At 30.7% G+C, this 18,923-nt stretch overlaps 2 protein-coding genes across 2 annotated transcripts in view; both read left to right on the top strand.

Moving 5' to 3' along the window:
* The window catches only part of LOC100160185 (inactive tyrosine-protein kinase 7), a 306,264-nt gene that overhangs the window by 227,581 nt on the left and 59,760 nt on the right, over positions 1-18,923 (top strand). The gene's annotated exons all lie outside the window — the stretch shown is intronic.
* Positions 140-2,850, top strand: LOC115033899. Its single transcript, XM_029488700.1, has 3 exons — positions 140-1,868; positions 2,444-2,575; positions 2,652-2,850. The coding sequence occupies exons 1-3, from the start codon at positions 1,770-1,772 to the stop codon at positions 2,787-2,789; spliced, it is 369 nt and encodes a 122-aa protein (XP_029344560.1). The 5' UTR covers positions 140-1,769; the 3' UTR covers positions 2,790-2,850.

The raw sequence follows: 18,923 nt of genomic DNA, 5'->3' as shown, positions 1-18,923 counted from the left end.
TACAGTCACTGTATTCATATTATGTTACAAACACTGTGTAAAGGTAAAAAATTAAAAGTGGTAATTCACGAAAGTGAAAGGAGAATTTAATGTTTTTAACGAAATAGCGATGAATAAATAAAACTAATTTATATTCAATAATATAATTTTTTATCGAAATTGTATACCTATTGGACAAAATTAGAATAAATTTATTATTAAACGCAACAGCTGTTGTAAAAGTTAAATAAGGGGTAAAAACCATCTTAAACTATTTCAGTTACCATCTACCGAACAGAAACGAATGAAGAATATGTATACTTACTTAAATATGAGTCCGGTAGTTCAGTTTTAGTTCAGTTGAACGTTACTGCCAAACGGAACAAAATCGAATTAAAATATTTAATTTTTTTTACGGTTTTTCCAGAATTATTTTTACGTTGGTAAATTTTCAAAGCATACGTTTCTCAATTAGTGGAACTATCAGTTGTTTAACGTGTACCGTATGTTATCACTGACTTGTTACAAAACATTACAATATATATAAATTGTATTGTAACTTATAATGCTATGAAGTACATGAACAATAATTATAATATGACAACCAAGTACCTACCAACTAACCATAAAAACGACCCAAGTTGAACATTCTAATTTTGGTCATAGAATTCTAAATAATTATTTCGATTAAAATTATTCCCATACTACTGTTAAGGATAAAATTTGTTTTGGTTTGAACGGTTCGGATTGCAAAATGTCGATGCCGTTCCGTTTCGAAACAGTATAATTAATATAATTTCGTGTTATCTGTAGGTAGGTATGTGGACTATAAGAATTAAAACCTACCCATCGTGTAGGCAGCAATAATAAAAATATTAAATCGCACACGTTTTGCAGAAAGTGGAAGAAAAACATGGCAACAAAAAACACCCAAAATGAGAAATTGTCTGGTTCGCGTCGACAACGGCCGATCGGCTCTCGTCCCGACAATTTTCCGAAGTCCATCCCGAAGGCAAAATCTGTAAAGGTATACCTCTAAAACGAGTTTTAGAGAAAATTACAATAATCATTATCAGGTAAGGACGAGTTACCGATTTGGGTGAGGACGTATCGTTTTCTGGTATATCTTATTATTTGAATATTTCACCCAACACGAAGTACGTATTGTATTATTATTATTATAGCGCACTTAGCAGTTTCGGAATAAAACAAAAAACACACGTTATTTATAATAATATAATATAATAATTCATATCCGACAAAACCTCGCGTATTTCAATCGCGATGATATATTTCCATAATAATTAACGTCAACGGAACAAAGTCGATCTCGCGAATGGCTTAAAGATAAATCGTGTCGGCCTACGTAAACAAAATACAACGTCCTTGTCGTATATGATAATATATCATCGTTTCGGTGATGAATTTTCTGTTCAAGAAGCCTACGCGCTAAAATATTATAATACCTACGTTTTTTTTATTTATATTAGATTATTTATTTCACGTATTTTTTAATTCCAACACTACGTAATTTACGCGGCATCCGTTTTGACAAAACCTTAGATTTTGGCTAAATAATTAAAGAAAAAAAAGCTGACGATTTACGTACTGACGATTGACGACAGGGGTGAAATGGGTTTTTCTTCTATCTATAAGAATTACATTTCTAATAATTATCAGTCATTCGAAATAAACAAATAATAGGTACTTATATAATTATTTATATTGTATTATTTTTTAAACATATCGAATAGAAGAAAAATTGCCTGCGCATAAGTCCGTGTAGTACTATGATGACAAAATATTGGCACAACGATTATATCGTCCCACAGTCGAAAACACCATGTCCTCTAAAATGTGTAGAAGTGATTGGATCACATTGTGAAAAGGTAATGACAATAAATTTATATAAAACAGTATTTTTTCTGTATTATGATTGCATGACAGTCGGGGAAGAAGGGTAGTTAAACCGACCTTAGATTATACCTATTATATTACCTACCTAAGAGGGGTTTGCTTAAAAATAATACGAACGGCCAAGGGCGTAGCTAGACATTTTATCAGGACTAGGGGGGGGGGGGGGGAACAAGAGTATTTTAAAATTTCGCTCACAATTTAAAATTTCGTTAGACATTAATATATTTATTAGCTATGAAGAGGGGGAGGGGAATTGCTCCCCCCTCCATGGCTACGCCGTTGCACGCGCCGTATTCAACGATTACTCTACTAGGTCATGGCGATTAAATTTATTAAATGACCTTTATTATTTAGTTTGCCCGTCGAATGTATCGCCAAGGGTAAAATGCGAAAAATGCTGATAATGTATTTGATATATTGCATAGGAACTATTTTAATATACTAAAGTGTGCACTGACCTATAACATATAAGACATTATATGCGATTGACGATCGACGAATGTCTGCAATAAAACAGACGCGTTTTTCAATTTAGTCACTTTCATAGGTGACTTCTGACGCACGGTCGGCCGGGAATAATGCTACAGGACGTATTGTTAACGGATTCACATGGTCTACGAAAGATAGTGGTTTCAGTAAGAAGAGCAACTACGGCCCCAAAGACAAATGTCAAGGAATCGTAATTTGAAATATTTCATACGTTTTACCCACATAAAATCTATATAAACTAATCGATTTTGACCAATCTATTGCAGACAGCATCGGTTGTCGTCTGCAAAACCGGAGTGACAGAGTACTGGTTTTACAGACGAGGATTCATTTCCACGATTCATTACAAAGAGACATCTAACAAAACCGCCTTTAAAATACAAAAGAAAAAAACCACATCATAGTCTTATATATATATATATATAGGTTGTATAATATTATTTTAATATATTTGTATGTTTTGTATAACAGCGAATCGATCACGTTTGCATATTTAGAATAATATGACGTATTGTCATTTAATAAAAATAGTAAATTATTAAAAAAAATCTTATCACCAAGTCTCATTTTATTATTATCTTGTTAAAAGTTATAGTTTAATTTTATTAATCTACGTAGAAATCATAAATATAAACAACGATTTAAAACAAGGTGCAGGCTTTATCTATATACTTTTCAAATTAGTTACGAGTCACGAATTAAAAATCAAATACTTTGGTAGTTAAACAATATGTTATGAATAATTGGAAAAAAATCTTTTTTACCTAGTAATGAGAATGCCAGATCGATTGTGCCTTTTTTTATTACAATATTCGCGCGTACCTACCGTTAGAACGGTACTTACTTATAACAATGTTACAAGCAAATATTATTTAATATTTTTTGATTTAAATAATTTGAACGTTGTGCTGTCTTAATTACATATAATACCGCGGAGCACTGTAGATTTGACTAGTTGTAAGAATCTAACATTATTTTTGAGATACATCAAAGTTTGTTCGGTTGGTAGCAATCAACCGTTTCTCGAAGTCATCTCAGAAATATTTTTGTTTGTATAAAATAAGCATGGTCGATTATTAAAACATAAGTCGTTTACTGTGTAACAAAATGTACAACTTTGTTTAGCCCAAAGGTAAAAACATAATTTAACAATGAAAGCTGATGTAGGTAGTCATATTGCTATTGGCGTTTTTTTCAGTAAGTACCTATTTATTGTAGTTAAGATTTGGAAAATTTTTGAGGTAATTATATATGAACCAAATTATAACTGTAAGCTGTATAAGACTCGTGTCGTCGTTATTATAATATATGTTTTAGAATTTTATTACTAGAGATAGAGAATTTACGTAATAGGAAACTGCGAAAAATTTGTGAAAATGGTAAAATAGCTGCAACTTGGTGTGAATAATACTTAAATGAATAAAGTATTAATTAAGGTTTATTTATATACTATTGACTTGGTACAAAATAGTTGGCTTAGTTAACTATAAAGTAGTTTTGGTCGGTGTATGCGGTTAAGCCTGGTGGTAACTGACAATATAATACAGAGGCAACTTCAAAAAGTTAATAACATGTTTCATAAATCCTTATCAATCACAATAATAACGGTCACATAATATTTTGAGTGGAAAAAAAAGTTGGCAAATTTTACATTTTAATTTTACCACACACATCTTTAAGAATTATATATTACTAGCGGATCCCGTGCACTTCGTTGTCCATTAAAAATGCCAACTCTATATGAATAATATGTTTTATTTTATAATATAACGGTTACCATAACAACAATTTTAAACCAATGGCAACTAATAATTATTATTATAATAGCTTCAAAACCCATGACAACCATTTATAAACAAAAATTTCCATCGGAAATCTCAAAATCCCTCTTTGAGCACTTCCCGGGGTTGGTCCTCTCCACTTTTAAATTAGCCTATCTTCTGGCAAGAGGTCTAATCTATCTGTATATAGATATATAAATATCTGATCCAGTGCACTTCGTTGCCTTTAAAAATGCCATCTCTATATTATGAATAATATGTCTTACATATTACCATGGCAACCATTTATATACAAAAAATTCCATCAGCCATAAATGGTTGCCATGGTAATATGGACACACAGACAGACAGACATTCATTTTAGATTCTGGGCGGAGCGAGGAAGCTATTGGTTTTACAATGGTGTTTATTTTATTATTTTTTTTTTTATATCCTCTATACAAAATTTCTACCAGAAGGAGAATACAGTAGGTACCTTATCTTTTAGCAAATTGGATCAAGATGGTACTTTAGAGAGGTCATTTTTCGATTTTCTCAATAGTTGTTTAATTCCACGGGAAAAACCACCGAAAAATTACGAAAAAACACTAAAAATGGGATTTTAATTTCTAACACTTTGTTTATCACCATAGAAACGAATAAAAAATTTTAATATTATAAGATTAATTCAACTTAAATGATAACAAATAAATAAATAATAAAATAAATAATAACAATATAAAATATACAGACTGACAAACCGTCTTCGCTCAGAATCGTTTTTCTTAAACAATGATATTATATCATTGAATTCAAGTCTAATACAATCCATTATACAATAACAGCGTAGGATGTACAGCAGAGCGACATCCACTTACCTGCTTTTTATATATAAGGATATTATAAAAGGTGATTTACCGAGCACACCCATTTTTTATTTAATATTGCATTTTTTATTAAAATTATTATTTTTAGATTTTTTTTTAAATATGTAATATATTCAAAGACCATAGTTTAAAATACTTAAAAATTTTTGTACTACTTAAGAAGTTTCCTGTGGTAATACAAACTTCTATTTTTGAAATGAAAATCCTTTTTTTACTGTAAACTAGTACTTACTATACTTCAATAAATCATTTTTTTGAATTTTTTATGTAGGTGTTTAATTAAAGATTCACATTAGTAGTTTTCTAGTTCTTAAAAAATCGAGAGTACTTCTTAAAAATAATTTAAAAAATACATTAAAAAGATGTAATATCGGATCTAGTATTTACTATTTAGTATTTATCTACTTATTATAAACTTGGATTACTTTTATAGCTTATTAAATATATTGATATATTAATATAAATATAAAATTACTACAATTTTCGAATTATCATAAGCCCCTATATTATCTGACCATAAAGTCTTAACTTAAAAGCAACTTTTTTGAATTTTAATTATGATACATCTAAATGTTCAAAAAATGAACCTCTAAATATTTTACTGTACACAAAGGGAATTGTTTTTTTTAGAAATAGTTGGTATGTCCACAGGGCACTCCTCAAGTAGTACAACAATTTTCAAGATTATGTATATATGGTGTTAAACTATATTTAAAAGTTTCAAAAATATGATTTTGAAATGCTGCACTAAGTATATAAATAGATAAATAATAATAATTAAAATAATAATTATCTTTTATAAAGTTAATTAATATGCGTTTGGTGGACGAATAATAAGAATATTGTTTCTAAAAAAGTTTTAATTGAAGTCCTTTCACCGTAATATAATCATCGTAGGTAGGTATAAAATATAATTATCTTAGAGTGGTTCAACACTCACACGGTATTGAAATTTAAAACTTATAGCTGATATTCAGTTATTAGATTGGCAGTATATTATATTCAATCATTGCAATCACATATTTTATTATTATCAATCAACTTAACTTGTATGAAATATTAAAAATCGCACAGAAAAAATAGATACAGACGTGTATTTTAATTTTCTCCATAAATCAAAAATTGTTTTTATGTATTCATGGGATAGTGAAATAGACAAAAAAAAAAAAAAAAAAGAAGAAGCCAAATGGGTTGGCTCGTTCTATAATCACTGAATAAATAGAATAAATAATTTATTCTGCGCTACAACCATCTCTTCCCTTTCGTAAGCACGCCGAATCAGTAGATATACCAAAATGTAATAATAGGCATGAGCGCAGTTTATTGACTTATTGTGATTTCCACCGAAATGGTTGAATAATAAAATAATCGTAGGCAGGTCGTAAGCATTTACTTTTCGAAAGTTTCAACACCGCAGACGGCCGGCGCAATTTAATCTGAATATCTAGGGTACACCGTTATAATATGATGCGGAGATTTTCACGTCACCGGACGTCTGGGGACACCCTTTTCGCCGTTAATTGCCAGGGGTCGATTGATAATGACTGCGGGGGATTCGACGAGACGCTTATCCAAAATCCTATAAATATTTAATAACGACCGTACGAAACTAGCAAATTGGAAACCGCACTTTCCGTCGTTTGATAGTAGGTATATAATATACCAGCTACGTCGGAAGTCGTGTCGTCGATCATATTATTATATATTAATATATTAATACGTCTGTTACAGAACGTCTGGGGCCCGTCCAAATAAATATATATACATATACTAGGTGATCCATTTAACGCAAGACACTCATTATTTTAAAAACTATTAATGTTTCTGAAAATGTATTTATTTTTTTTATCGTTATAATTTTTGTTTTCTGATGAAAACTTAAATTTTTTATTTTTTATTCCAAAGCACATTATTTTTTTTTCAAGTACTTCGATGTAGAATACTCGCATTTTGGTCGAGTAGTTTATGAGTTAACAAGGGGTAGGTTAGTTACCCCGCAAAATGTAGATCCTCTATATTTCGCTCATCTAAACTTTAAATACTTATTACTAATAAACTACTTGTCCGAAATTTGATATTTTCAGATCGCAATACTCCGAATTATATTCTGCTTCAGAGTATGAAGTTGATAATAATGTATATTTTCACTGAAAAAAGTAAAAGACTAAAGGTGTTATATTATTATTATCGATCGATCGGCAGAACTAAAATAGACGATTGAAAATCGTTTAATAATAATAACAATAATAGACGAGCGCGAATTTTAAGCGTGTCCCGCGTAATCGCTCCTCCCCCTCTTTAAATCACCGCAGTTCGGCGATATGCGCGACCCATACCCATACCCATACCGTATAATATATTATTGTTTTGTATTTGTGTACATTATTATACCTATTATTATTATATAGCGCACGAAAATAAAAACGCTTTTAAAGTATTGATTTCAACAGATAGTTCCGTACAACTGCGAGATGGCTGCATAATCCGCCCGCAGACTTTTGTACGTGCGATCTCGAAACATTTTTACATTACTCCTGTTTTGAATTACATGTTTCTTAATCCGGCAGTCGAGAGCAAGACGATTATAGGTCGGTATTCTTTCTTATTCTCTCTCTCTCTCGAACTGTCTCTCCTCTCTTTATTTTTGCTCTTCCCCCTCACCCGAAGTTTCAGTGGGGAGGCGGGGCGTGCGGTGAGTTATCGATATATATATGTATATACAGTACAGAACGTAATTTTTTTCGAACCCCACCATTAAACTCGGATTACAGAAAATCGTTAAACGTACCATTGTAATGTGTTACACAAATATCTGGCGATAAAACCATTCGTTCTATTTCGCTATTGATGGGCCGAAAGCGAAAAACTAACATAACTCACAACAAAGGCCTGTTTTTTCTTTGCGTTTTCACCCTGTTTTTTTTTTTTCCATTACATCGTGAACCGCGATCGGGAGGAGGTCGTTCTTAATTAGCTCAAAGGCTGTGATTATAGATAGATACACAATCGTGCTGTGTGCAATAAAGACGACACGAAACGATCGACTGACGAGCAAGTGTCTAAAATTAACTGCAGATCGAGTGTTTAAAATTTGTTGTGACTGTACATATTATAGCGACTAGAATAAATAACGAGAAATAATTCATGTTTGGCGAAAGGATTCCGCGTTCCACAATACGTCATGTATAATATGTCGGTTAAAATGAAAAACTTCAAATTTTCGACGTGTTTTTCATTGTCGATCAAAAATATGCAGGCTTTCCATGAAATGCGGCGACGATACAAAAAAGGGTCTGAGGTGAACTCTATCCCGAAAACTCGACCGCAGTTGGATTATTGACACACAGCATTACATTGTATGCGACGATGCGGTTTTTTGTACACTTTTTAACGACTCGATGCTCGTCTGGATTGAAGTATCGCTTATAATATGTATATTATTGTAGGCGTGATTTTTTTCGAATAACTTCCTCGCGAGACACTGGTTGGTTTTTATAAAAAATAGTCGCGAAAACGTAAATAATTTCAAAACGTATTCCTATAGGTACTTCAAAATATAATAAAGCATTGAAAAACGTTTTCCACAAATCGAATTGACAAAATGTATACAGACACGACATTTAGCTGCTAAAGTGTTTTGGATTAAAAACGATCAACTACAGCGCATGCGCATTGTCGGGAGTGCGCGCGACGTAGAGCATATTTTGTTATTAGCTGGTTATAAACAAAAATAATTTCTCTCCATATTATGACGCGTGGTATATATGGGGTAGATTCACATTGTCGGGATATAAAAATATAAGGTCGTAACAATATTATACGAGTGTAATATTATAACGGTCCGTAGGATAATAATTACTATATTATTATATTAAACCTTTTTTTTTCGTTATAATATTATTATTATGGTACGGTGGCGGCCGTATTCTGGTACTGATACGGACATAAGGTAATAATTTACTAATTTCGAAAAAACGGATAGTATTTATGATTTTTTTTTTTTATAATATTTTTTAATTATTATACAGCTGATACGACCGCATTTTTACCATAAACACAAAGTTTGGCTAATGAAAACCCCATTAATTTAATATTATTATACTTATATATTATTATATGATATATTATATACACGGCGTACCTATATACCTACTAGAACTGTGTCCCGACCACGCAGTGGTTTCGTGCGTGAAATTACGTTTTAAAGTGTTATAAAATTATGGATTAACCATTCAAGGGTGTGTATTACTGTATATATAACAACGTGATATATACAATACTAACGCACCTCTTATAATACCTGTTTCGTTATTTTTTTTTCATTTATTAATAACAACCGGACCCATCTGTATATTAACGGCGGACATATTATTTTTTACTTTTAATGGATCATGAAAATGCAAAATGTCCTAACGTACGTCTACCATATACCACCCCTACGTAGAATTCATTTATGTGCATGTACATATTGTATACAGAAATAGAGTGGGAGTGGGAGAGGGAGGGAGAGAGAGAGAGAGAGAGACACACAGACAGAGACAGACAGACAGACAGACAGACAGAGACAGAGAAAGTCCGGTTCGTTAACTTTACTACGAAACGTGTAATAATATTGTGCGATTCGTATATTATTATTATTCTCTCTAATTATTATCGTTTGCGCCGCGCTACTCGATTACGTCGGTTATATTAGTTGCGTGGACTGTAGCACTGTATACGAGTGCAGTAATTTGTCGGTTTTCAAATGGTCGAGTTAATTAAATTTTCAATCGTAACATTATAATTTCGGTCATTTTTAATGTCAACAAACAGGTATGACAGTAAACATAAATCATCGAAAAAAAAAAAAAATATACAAATTAAAAGTTAGACCAATCATATAATTATTATACCCGCTGCCTTATATTATTATTCGGTGTTATTAAACGGTCACAACACATCGACTTCGTCAAAAAATTATTCAACCAACCGAGCAACTACAACTTATATGGTACCTTAATAACAAAAAATTACACTGTGCCATTGTACCACTACATTATATTATTTTCATTATACATTTATAGAATAGGTTTTGTATCTATACATATTAAAATACTTTAACTATTTACGTAATGTGTAATTAAATATAGGTAAGAGCCAAAGTTTACATGAATAAAGTAGCTTATAAATAATTCACATAATTTAGCTTTCATCAAGTGATCTTCAGATAAATTAACTAGTGTAATTATTGGTTGTAAAAAATCAGAGTTTTAAGTTACCTCTTTTAATGTATGAAATCTATTAGAAAGTAGAATAATAACAGTATAAATTGTAAAAAAACTCGAGCTTTAAAGTTCTCTTCCGTAAGATTTAATTTCCTTCAAAGTCATCTTCATCAACATTTTTAACAACAAATTCAGAACGAAATTCACGGTATCTACTTAATATTTTGAAATTCCTCATTTATTACACATATTGTTGTGCATATTAAGTTGTCACATTCCTTTTTAGCCTCATATAAATGTTGACAAACATTGTGTAAATTAGTATTTTTACGATAAATATACTATAATACTTCATATTATAATGGTTTTACAATTTTTTCCTTAAATGCAATAAAAAAACAGAACAAATTCAATTTTTTTCAGAGTATTTTCAATATATCTTTCTTCCTTTTAAGGCATAAAAAGACACGTGTTTCGATTCCCAACGAGTGGGGATACTTTTTTTTAGAACTTTGTTTAATTTGATTTGCATCACATTCACTAAAAGCCAAAGTTGCCCATTTTGGTTCAATTGAACTGAAAAAATTGAATACGGCCCGAACAGTTTCAAAAATCATTAAAACTTTTTGGTTTCTCTCAACAATATATTATTAGCAAATGATTCATCGATTCTTGTCGTCCATCGCTCGTCATCCATATAATTATATTACAAATATTACTATTTTTGTTCTAATTTTAAATGTTGTACTCATTTTTGGCCTAAAAGCGTCATCAAAACTTACAACCTAACAACAAATAAGTTGTCAACCTCAACCACTACCCGTCGCTAAATAAATTTATATAAATTACCTTTTATTAAAATCTTGATATTTTATGTGGGGAATTTATTTTATAATAAATTAATTACCGACAACACAGACGCATAAAATGACACCCCCCAAAATGTCAGGTACTCTGCCACTCTGGTGTTTGTCTGACCTGGTCGATTGTGATTTATAGTTACCTACCTAGCTTTAATAGTACCTACACGTTCGACAATTTCTACGTTTCACGTAATATTATTTGTTCGTATCTTCAAGTGACAATATGGTTTTTAATTTCATATTTTCAGAACTTAAATATTTTTCTGAAAACGTCATCGTTTAAATATCGAATATCGAACGAATATTTTATTATTTATAAGCATATAAAGTTTCGACGAGCGGACTGGTGGAAAGGACAAATATTCTTTTACTTCGCGAGTTTGTACTGCAGGGCACCACGCCGCTCTTCCACACCCTAAATGATTATAAATAATAAACTATTGATTTGGTATACACGATATAATATTTTATACATCGAAATGTTCGAAAAAATTTTCAACTTCGGGGTACGAAATTAAAAACAAGTGTGGCCATTTAAGGGATGGAAAGAAATAGAGATGATATGTATTATGTATACATTAAAAATTTACGATGTATCGCTTGTGTAGCAAAACATAGCCCGATACACATTCTTATTGTATTATTGTTTTTTCGCAATCGGCTTATACAGCAGCGCAATTTTTTTTCCAAATAAACAATATTTTGCCGAGCGCGCCGATTTACATTTATATATATAGATGAAACACAATTTGTTGTAATTTTCCATATTATGTTATATTATATGACTTACCTACGACGTTGAGCTGGAATGCCAAACTCATTTTGGGTTCGGTATTTACTTGGCATTCATAGATTCCGGCGTCTCTCGGTTGAGCAAATTTAATCAGTAAGGTCCAATTGTCCGAGTTATCCGGGTGGATGACTTGGAATCTCTGGTCACTGGTGTAAGTCAGCACTCCTGCCGTCAGTATGTGCAAGTCTCTCTTCCGCATCCACGATACCTGTGTGCACACGCCAAAAACAACACCGTTAACAACGAACACAATAACGACAATAACAACAACAACAACAACAAAAACAACCACAACCAAAATAATAATAATAATAATAACAATAACAATAACGAGTCGTATTCGTTTCGTAGTTTCGTTCGGGTTGGCATTGTATGGCCCAAGTATTATTGGTACGGACGAATGTCAAACGCGCTACGGGACTACAGAAAGGTCGAATATTCTTTTTCACAAAACTATTAATATTATATTATGTGACGACCGCTAAAAATATCTACTGCAAAAAAATCTCCAGAAAAAAATATTCGTAACAAAAAATGTTATTTTTGTAGAAAAAAAAATATTATATTATATGCCTCCGCTGGTATAACCGTCGTATAAACTGCTTTAAGCGATTTATGCGCATAACTTAAACTATACAATTACTGCATAAGTTAACATTGGTACAATACGATTCTGCTCACTGAAATAATCACTAAGATAAATCGCATCGATTGATTTTTTAGGTAGGTTCCTATAGCTACAATGTAACGCATTCGAAACGCTTAATTTATTTTGTGTTGTGGTATTTTATTTTAATACTTTGACCTTGACCATTATTAACCTTAATAAGCAAGGATAAATATTTTTACCAACGACCTAATAATTTATACGATCACAATTATTATAGAATAGCTACCTTATATTTTATATACAGAGTATCTGCTATCCATTGCAATTATGTTTTATTTTTAACTGTTTTATAACTTGAAATAAAATACCTGGTATTTTTTAATAACTTATAAGTATTATGATGTTCAATTACTAGTAAAAAATAAAGTTATTTTCAAATTTCTCAGGAATATTATAGACAGCCAGCTTATACAGATAATTTGTGTAAATGTTTTAAAAATTTAATTATTGTAAGTTTTTCAAAGGAGGTAAGTAGGTACTATGAAAAACATTGTGAAACACTGTATATAATGAATAATATAATATGTTAACAATTATTATTACTATGATCATTATGTTAACGATAGTTCATGTTTTACCCTGTTATTTGTCATGCTATTTCAATATTCGTTGTTAATCGAACGTTAATGGTAATCGAACATCGTAATTTACAAACATAATAATAATATATAGGTGTATTGTGTTATTTTGAATTCCGAGGAGACGAATGATAGTTATTTATATTTTGATAATCTGATTGATATTGACGTTTAATTTATAAAAACTGTCTTATTTTTGTTCGTGTTTGCTAAAACCACGTTTAGAAAATGATTTTGGATTTCATATTTTCTAATATCGATTATGTTATACGATATGTAAGAAATTTGATGCTGTAGACTACCAACACAAAAGCAGTCCTAAAATATATACTTTTATTAGTGCTCAATATTGGGTTTAAAAAATAAAAAAAAGGAGAAAAGTAGGTAACCGTTTTGCAGCTTTGCTGTTTTGCTGTACAGTAGGAGTCGATAGTATTCGATTCACAGGGAAGACGGTCTAACCTTTTAGGAACCATGGTTAATAAACAATTATTTTAATAATAATATTAACATTTTAACAAATGTTCATATTTATTATTGGTTATATGGGTTGTCTCGATTATTAAAAAAAGTATTGAGAATTTTCAATTTTTATCTCCCTAAGTAATACTATACGTTCTCATATATCATAATTAAACGCATAGTTTACTATAGAGGTTTTAAAAAAATGAAAATGAAAGATTTTATTTCCACCAGAAACTTCCATTGAAGTTCATGATCAGATCATTTTTTCTACTAAAAAAAGTGTCTCTAGACACAAAAATAAAAAATCTACATATCGATGTAACACCAATATAATGATCGCTTTACTGAGAATTTATTAATTATTATTATGTTTATAGATTTAGGGCAGATACGTTATTTTATATCCAACCGAATATAACTGGTTTTAGTAAAATAAAAATAAAAAAAATACAATAAATTATCGTTTTTGATTATGTATTGAATTCAGCATAATATCTTCATGTTATGGTATTAACTGGCATGTATACAACAAATACAATTTTTCGCTTCAATTTATTTATTCAATAAAAAATAAATACGATAGATTAATTTTCTATTTAAGAAAACAAATTATAAAATATACCAATTAATCATTTGTTTATAAAATGTTTGTATAATATTATGTCTCGTTATAAAGTCAGAAAAGACGTGGAAAAAGTCTTTGATAAATAATGTATATTCCGGTATAATTTCATGGTAAAGACAAAACATATCTGCGCAAAAATGTATTGTAACGTAGACAATTAACGTAATAAGACAATCCAAAATGGCACTCATAATTTTTGAAACGAATACGTCCTCATATATCATAATTAAACGCATAGTTTACTAGAGAGATTTTAGAAAAGTTAAAATTAAGGATCAACAATATTTTGCCAAATCTTATTTATCATTATATTAGTTGATTTCTTCTTTAACTCATCAAAATCTGAATTGTACTAATTTTTTTTTGCACCTTATTCGAATACCAGATGATTTGACGTAGAGGATTAGTGAGTCGGGATGGATTTGGGACACTTGGCTCGCTTCGCTCGTCTTGGCACAAGACAGTGAATTATTATATTATTATATCATTTTTAATTTGATAGCGATGAATAATGTTTCGATAAATCACGGAATTCGAAAAACGATTTTAACTGGAATACATATTATGCTTACATGTTTATGGTACATTTTTCAAATTTTAAGTACTCATAAAAATAATTTATGAGTTGAGATTTCAGAATTTATTGAATGCAAAAAATACATATGATAGAGCAACGTTTCGTATTAAAACATCAATCCTTAATAACCAAAACTACAAATTGAAGGGGAAAAAATCGTCCTAAGTTTGCGACAAACTATTGAAATTGCACCTACTGTCTATAACAGTTTATTCATACCAGAAAACCACTCGATTAAATTTAACAAAGACACAGTATTGCAACATATCAATCGCTTTGGTCAGAAACTAAAATATATAGAAACGAATATTATATTATTCATAAATGATTTATAAGGTATATAATATATTAACGAAAAAATCCATAGAAGGAAACCACTCAAATCAATGTCAATGATTATAATTTTAAATTAAATAGCCACAAAATATAATTTAATTCAATACTTTATAAATGGTATTTGGAATAATAATTATTTAGCTGGACGTTTAGTAGTATTTCATCAAAAATTAATTTAAATTTAAATAAAAAAAGAAAATGAAAAATGAACGAACTAGGATTAAATTAATATTAAATTGGTAAACGATTTGACATGATGCGAAAAACATTTCTTCTTTTTAAACCAATGCAGTATTTATATATTTTGGTAAAAATGTAATTTAGGAACCACAAAATAAAAAATTGTTTGTGGTGGTCTTAAAAAAAAAATACTATATAGTATATAAGGTACCTACTATAAAAACAATACGATATCGGATTTGTCATATTTTGAGGGTAGAGAGAAAAAAATGAATTCTGTATACCACAGAGTCTGAATAAATGAAGATAAGACTCGTTTTCAACCATTTTCTAATCTAGAAGCCGACCTGTCGGGGGAACGCAATTACATTGAACATTTGGAAACAACTCTCTCTCAGTCAACAAAGTAGTAATGACTTCCGTAAGTTTACTGTTGGTGTGCCGATTGAAAGAGAAATGAAAAAAAGAGGATTACTCGAGGATATTATGGTATGTTCATCCGTCGGATAGTGGGAAATTAATAAAGATAGGCTTTGAATTATTTACGAAATGGATTATTATAGAGAATATTAATTGACATTATATACAAATATTGGGCTAATATTATAAAATTTGAATAAAATAAAATATCTCGTCTCATTGATATTGTAAATGCTTAAATATATTTCAGGTTATCATTAATGTTAATATAAAATACTTAAAACCATATTAGATGTTGGGAAAATATAATGGAAATATCTATTAGTCTTAAGCCTATAAGTATTTCCATTGGTTTTCAGGTCAACGAATACATTTTGAAATTGTACAATATTTTAGTAATGGAAAAACGTTAAGAGGAAATGATTATTAAAATGCTTTAAATTGTTGTCATCCATTTTTTTTTGTTACATTAAAATTCAGCTATTTTAGCACGTATAGAAAAATGGGTTAATAATATGATAAATACCATTTAATATCCAAAAATTTAGTTTGAACACGTTCCTATTTTATTTTTAAAGTCAATATTAATAATATCTAACTTAATATTCGTTTATTAAATGAATTAATGGATTTTTTCGATTCCGACTAGAGCGAGGAAGCTACATCGGTTGTACAGTACTTAATGCGTTTTATTTGAACAGCACTCATTGCGGCGCTAAACGTGTTCCGAATAATTCATCAACGGTATCATACCTATAGTATATTATGTACAATGAACTGGAGGTATTAAACAAGTACTTTATCAAATAATAGTAGGTATATATTGTACAATTTATTTGAAACTCCGAAATTAAACAAAAAGTTTATACTTTATTTTTTTTCTTCCAAAAAAGAAAAAAATACAATCAATCAATAAAATCCATAACGAAAACGTCTTACAGACAATATAAGTGTCTGAACCTGTCAAGTTTTTTTAAAACCGACACATTTTACCAACAAGTTCAAGACTATGAAAAACCACAAGCTCACGAACGGTTCGACAAACTAATAACAGAATTTAATATAGAGATTGCAGAGAGCATCGTACGCTTTTCCGTCTTATTCCAATCAAGTTTTTAGATTGAAATAATTTCGTAACGTACGTTACTGGTTTTCCGAGTGTTATACGCACAATGTATGACGTAGGTAGTGAATTTTTTAAAATAAACGAAAAAATATTGGATGTAATAAGTTTCCAATATATATGCTTGGGCATTTGACCAGAGTCGTTCATCGAAAATCGATTAATCCGTCAGTCGACGAGCTTCGTTTATTATCTTATTACGAGGCGACCGTTTATTGTTCTTAAACTCGAAAAGACGAATAAGCTCATTACTGATATCCCTCCAGAGTGGACTACTTTAAACCGTTGGATTGTATTAGACCATATACTCCACAAGCTGGTTGCATAATATTATATAATGATATACGCGTGATACATTATAATCTAGACATCTATTCGGCCGCCGCCGTATTTTAAGAATTCCGAAAAAAAAGTGCACAGGGCTTAAATCTTTTTACACCGCGTTGTTCGAAAATCTGCACGAGAACAAATCAATTGCCGCTGATTAAAAAACCCGCACGCGAAAAAGTCGATAATATATCATACAATTTCATACCGTTAAGTGGATAGTAAGTTAGTGGGGTGGGCGGCGGCGACGAGGAGTGGTATAAAATACGCGCTGAATCGACTGAAAAATGTGTTCTCGAGATATATTGTTAAATTGTCGTCCAAGTTAAATGTAAATATATTTTTATTATTTCTCAATTAGTTCTCATTGTTCGCGTCAGTACACTCAGATTTTGCACAGAATTGTATCCAATCATTACGTATGCACACTCGCACTGCCGCTGCTGTAGGTAATAATATTATATAGTCTCGGCCAAGTACCCGTTGTACTCGTATGCTAATAATGTCGTAGATTTCTTCGTCTACGCGATCACAGCAAAACGATGGCCGCAACGCACCTCTCCCTCGTTTTGGCTGACACCGTGCGAGCGGCAGAACATCACACGATATCATCGCGTACTAAACCTTTTTGTAATTTTTGCACGACTTTTGTACACCGTTGACCGAAATAGGGACACTTCAGTGGTTGTAGGAAGCCTATTCCGTTTATTCGTGACGATTAACGTACAACGCTGCAGCACGAGTCGCTACACTAAGACGCTACACTAAGACGTATACTCTAGAGCAAGTACCTATTGTACGAGTATGCTAAATTTGCTAATAATATCAGAGAGTTCTTCATCTAACGTGAACATGGTTAAAACGCCAGTTAAATGCCACAGCTCGTTTTGACTTTTGGCCCCGACTCTGAGCGAGCGATATGTTGGCAGAAATCACACGATATCTTCATCATCGTGCGATAAACCTTTGTGAAATTTTTATTTTAGATTCGGAGTGAAACGATGAATGTATTGATTTTACAATGATGTGTGTTTTTTTTTAATATTTTAATATTTTTTCATTTTTTTATTTTTGTGTCTGTCATCACCTTTTAGGACAGTAATAGCGCTTCGATTTTCTTCAACAGTATCTTTTCTGATAGGAAAGTGAATCTAGTTGGTACTTTGGGGGGAGGGGGGGGGGTCAAAAGTAAAATTTTTCCAGTAGTTTTCAAAAGCGCCGTGAAAAACAAAAGAAAAATTAAGAAAAAACGGGAATTTATACGTAAAATCTGTTTTCGAGAAAATTGATTTTGGTTTTTGGTGTAACCTTAAAACAAATAACCGTAGATACCTATTATAGGTCAATTCTTTTTTAATAATAATACATTTTAATACATAATATTATGTCTTATACATAGACTGACATACTGTCTCCGCTCAGAATCGTTGTTCTTATACAATGATAATATATCATTGAATTCAAATTTAATACTATCCATTATACAGTGACCCACTTGTAATTTACTGTACAACAGAGCGACATCCACTTACACACCTTTTTTCTTTTTAAATCTAAGATTTGAAAATATAATACAAGATTCCCCATAATATTGTCTATCTTTATCAAAAAAAAAGTCTACAAAAAAGTCAAATTAAATTTTTATGAGCGTTTGAAATTCATATTTTTACAACATTTGATATTCGCTCGATTTCTCATGTGACGATTTTCTTATTTAATTGTAATTAAAA

Source organism: Acyrthosiphon pisum, chromosome A1 (genome assembly GCF_005508785.2).
Source record: "Acyrthosiphon pisum isolate AL4f chromosome A1, pea_aphid_22Mar2018_4r6ur, whole genome shotgun sequence".
Lineage (NCBI taxonomy): Eukaryota > Metazoa > Arthropoda > Insecta > Hemiptera > Aphididae > Acyrthosiphon > Acyrthosiphon pisum.
Note: the sequence above shows the minus strand (reverse complement) of the source record. Positions and strands in the feature narration are given on the sequence as shown.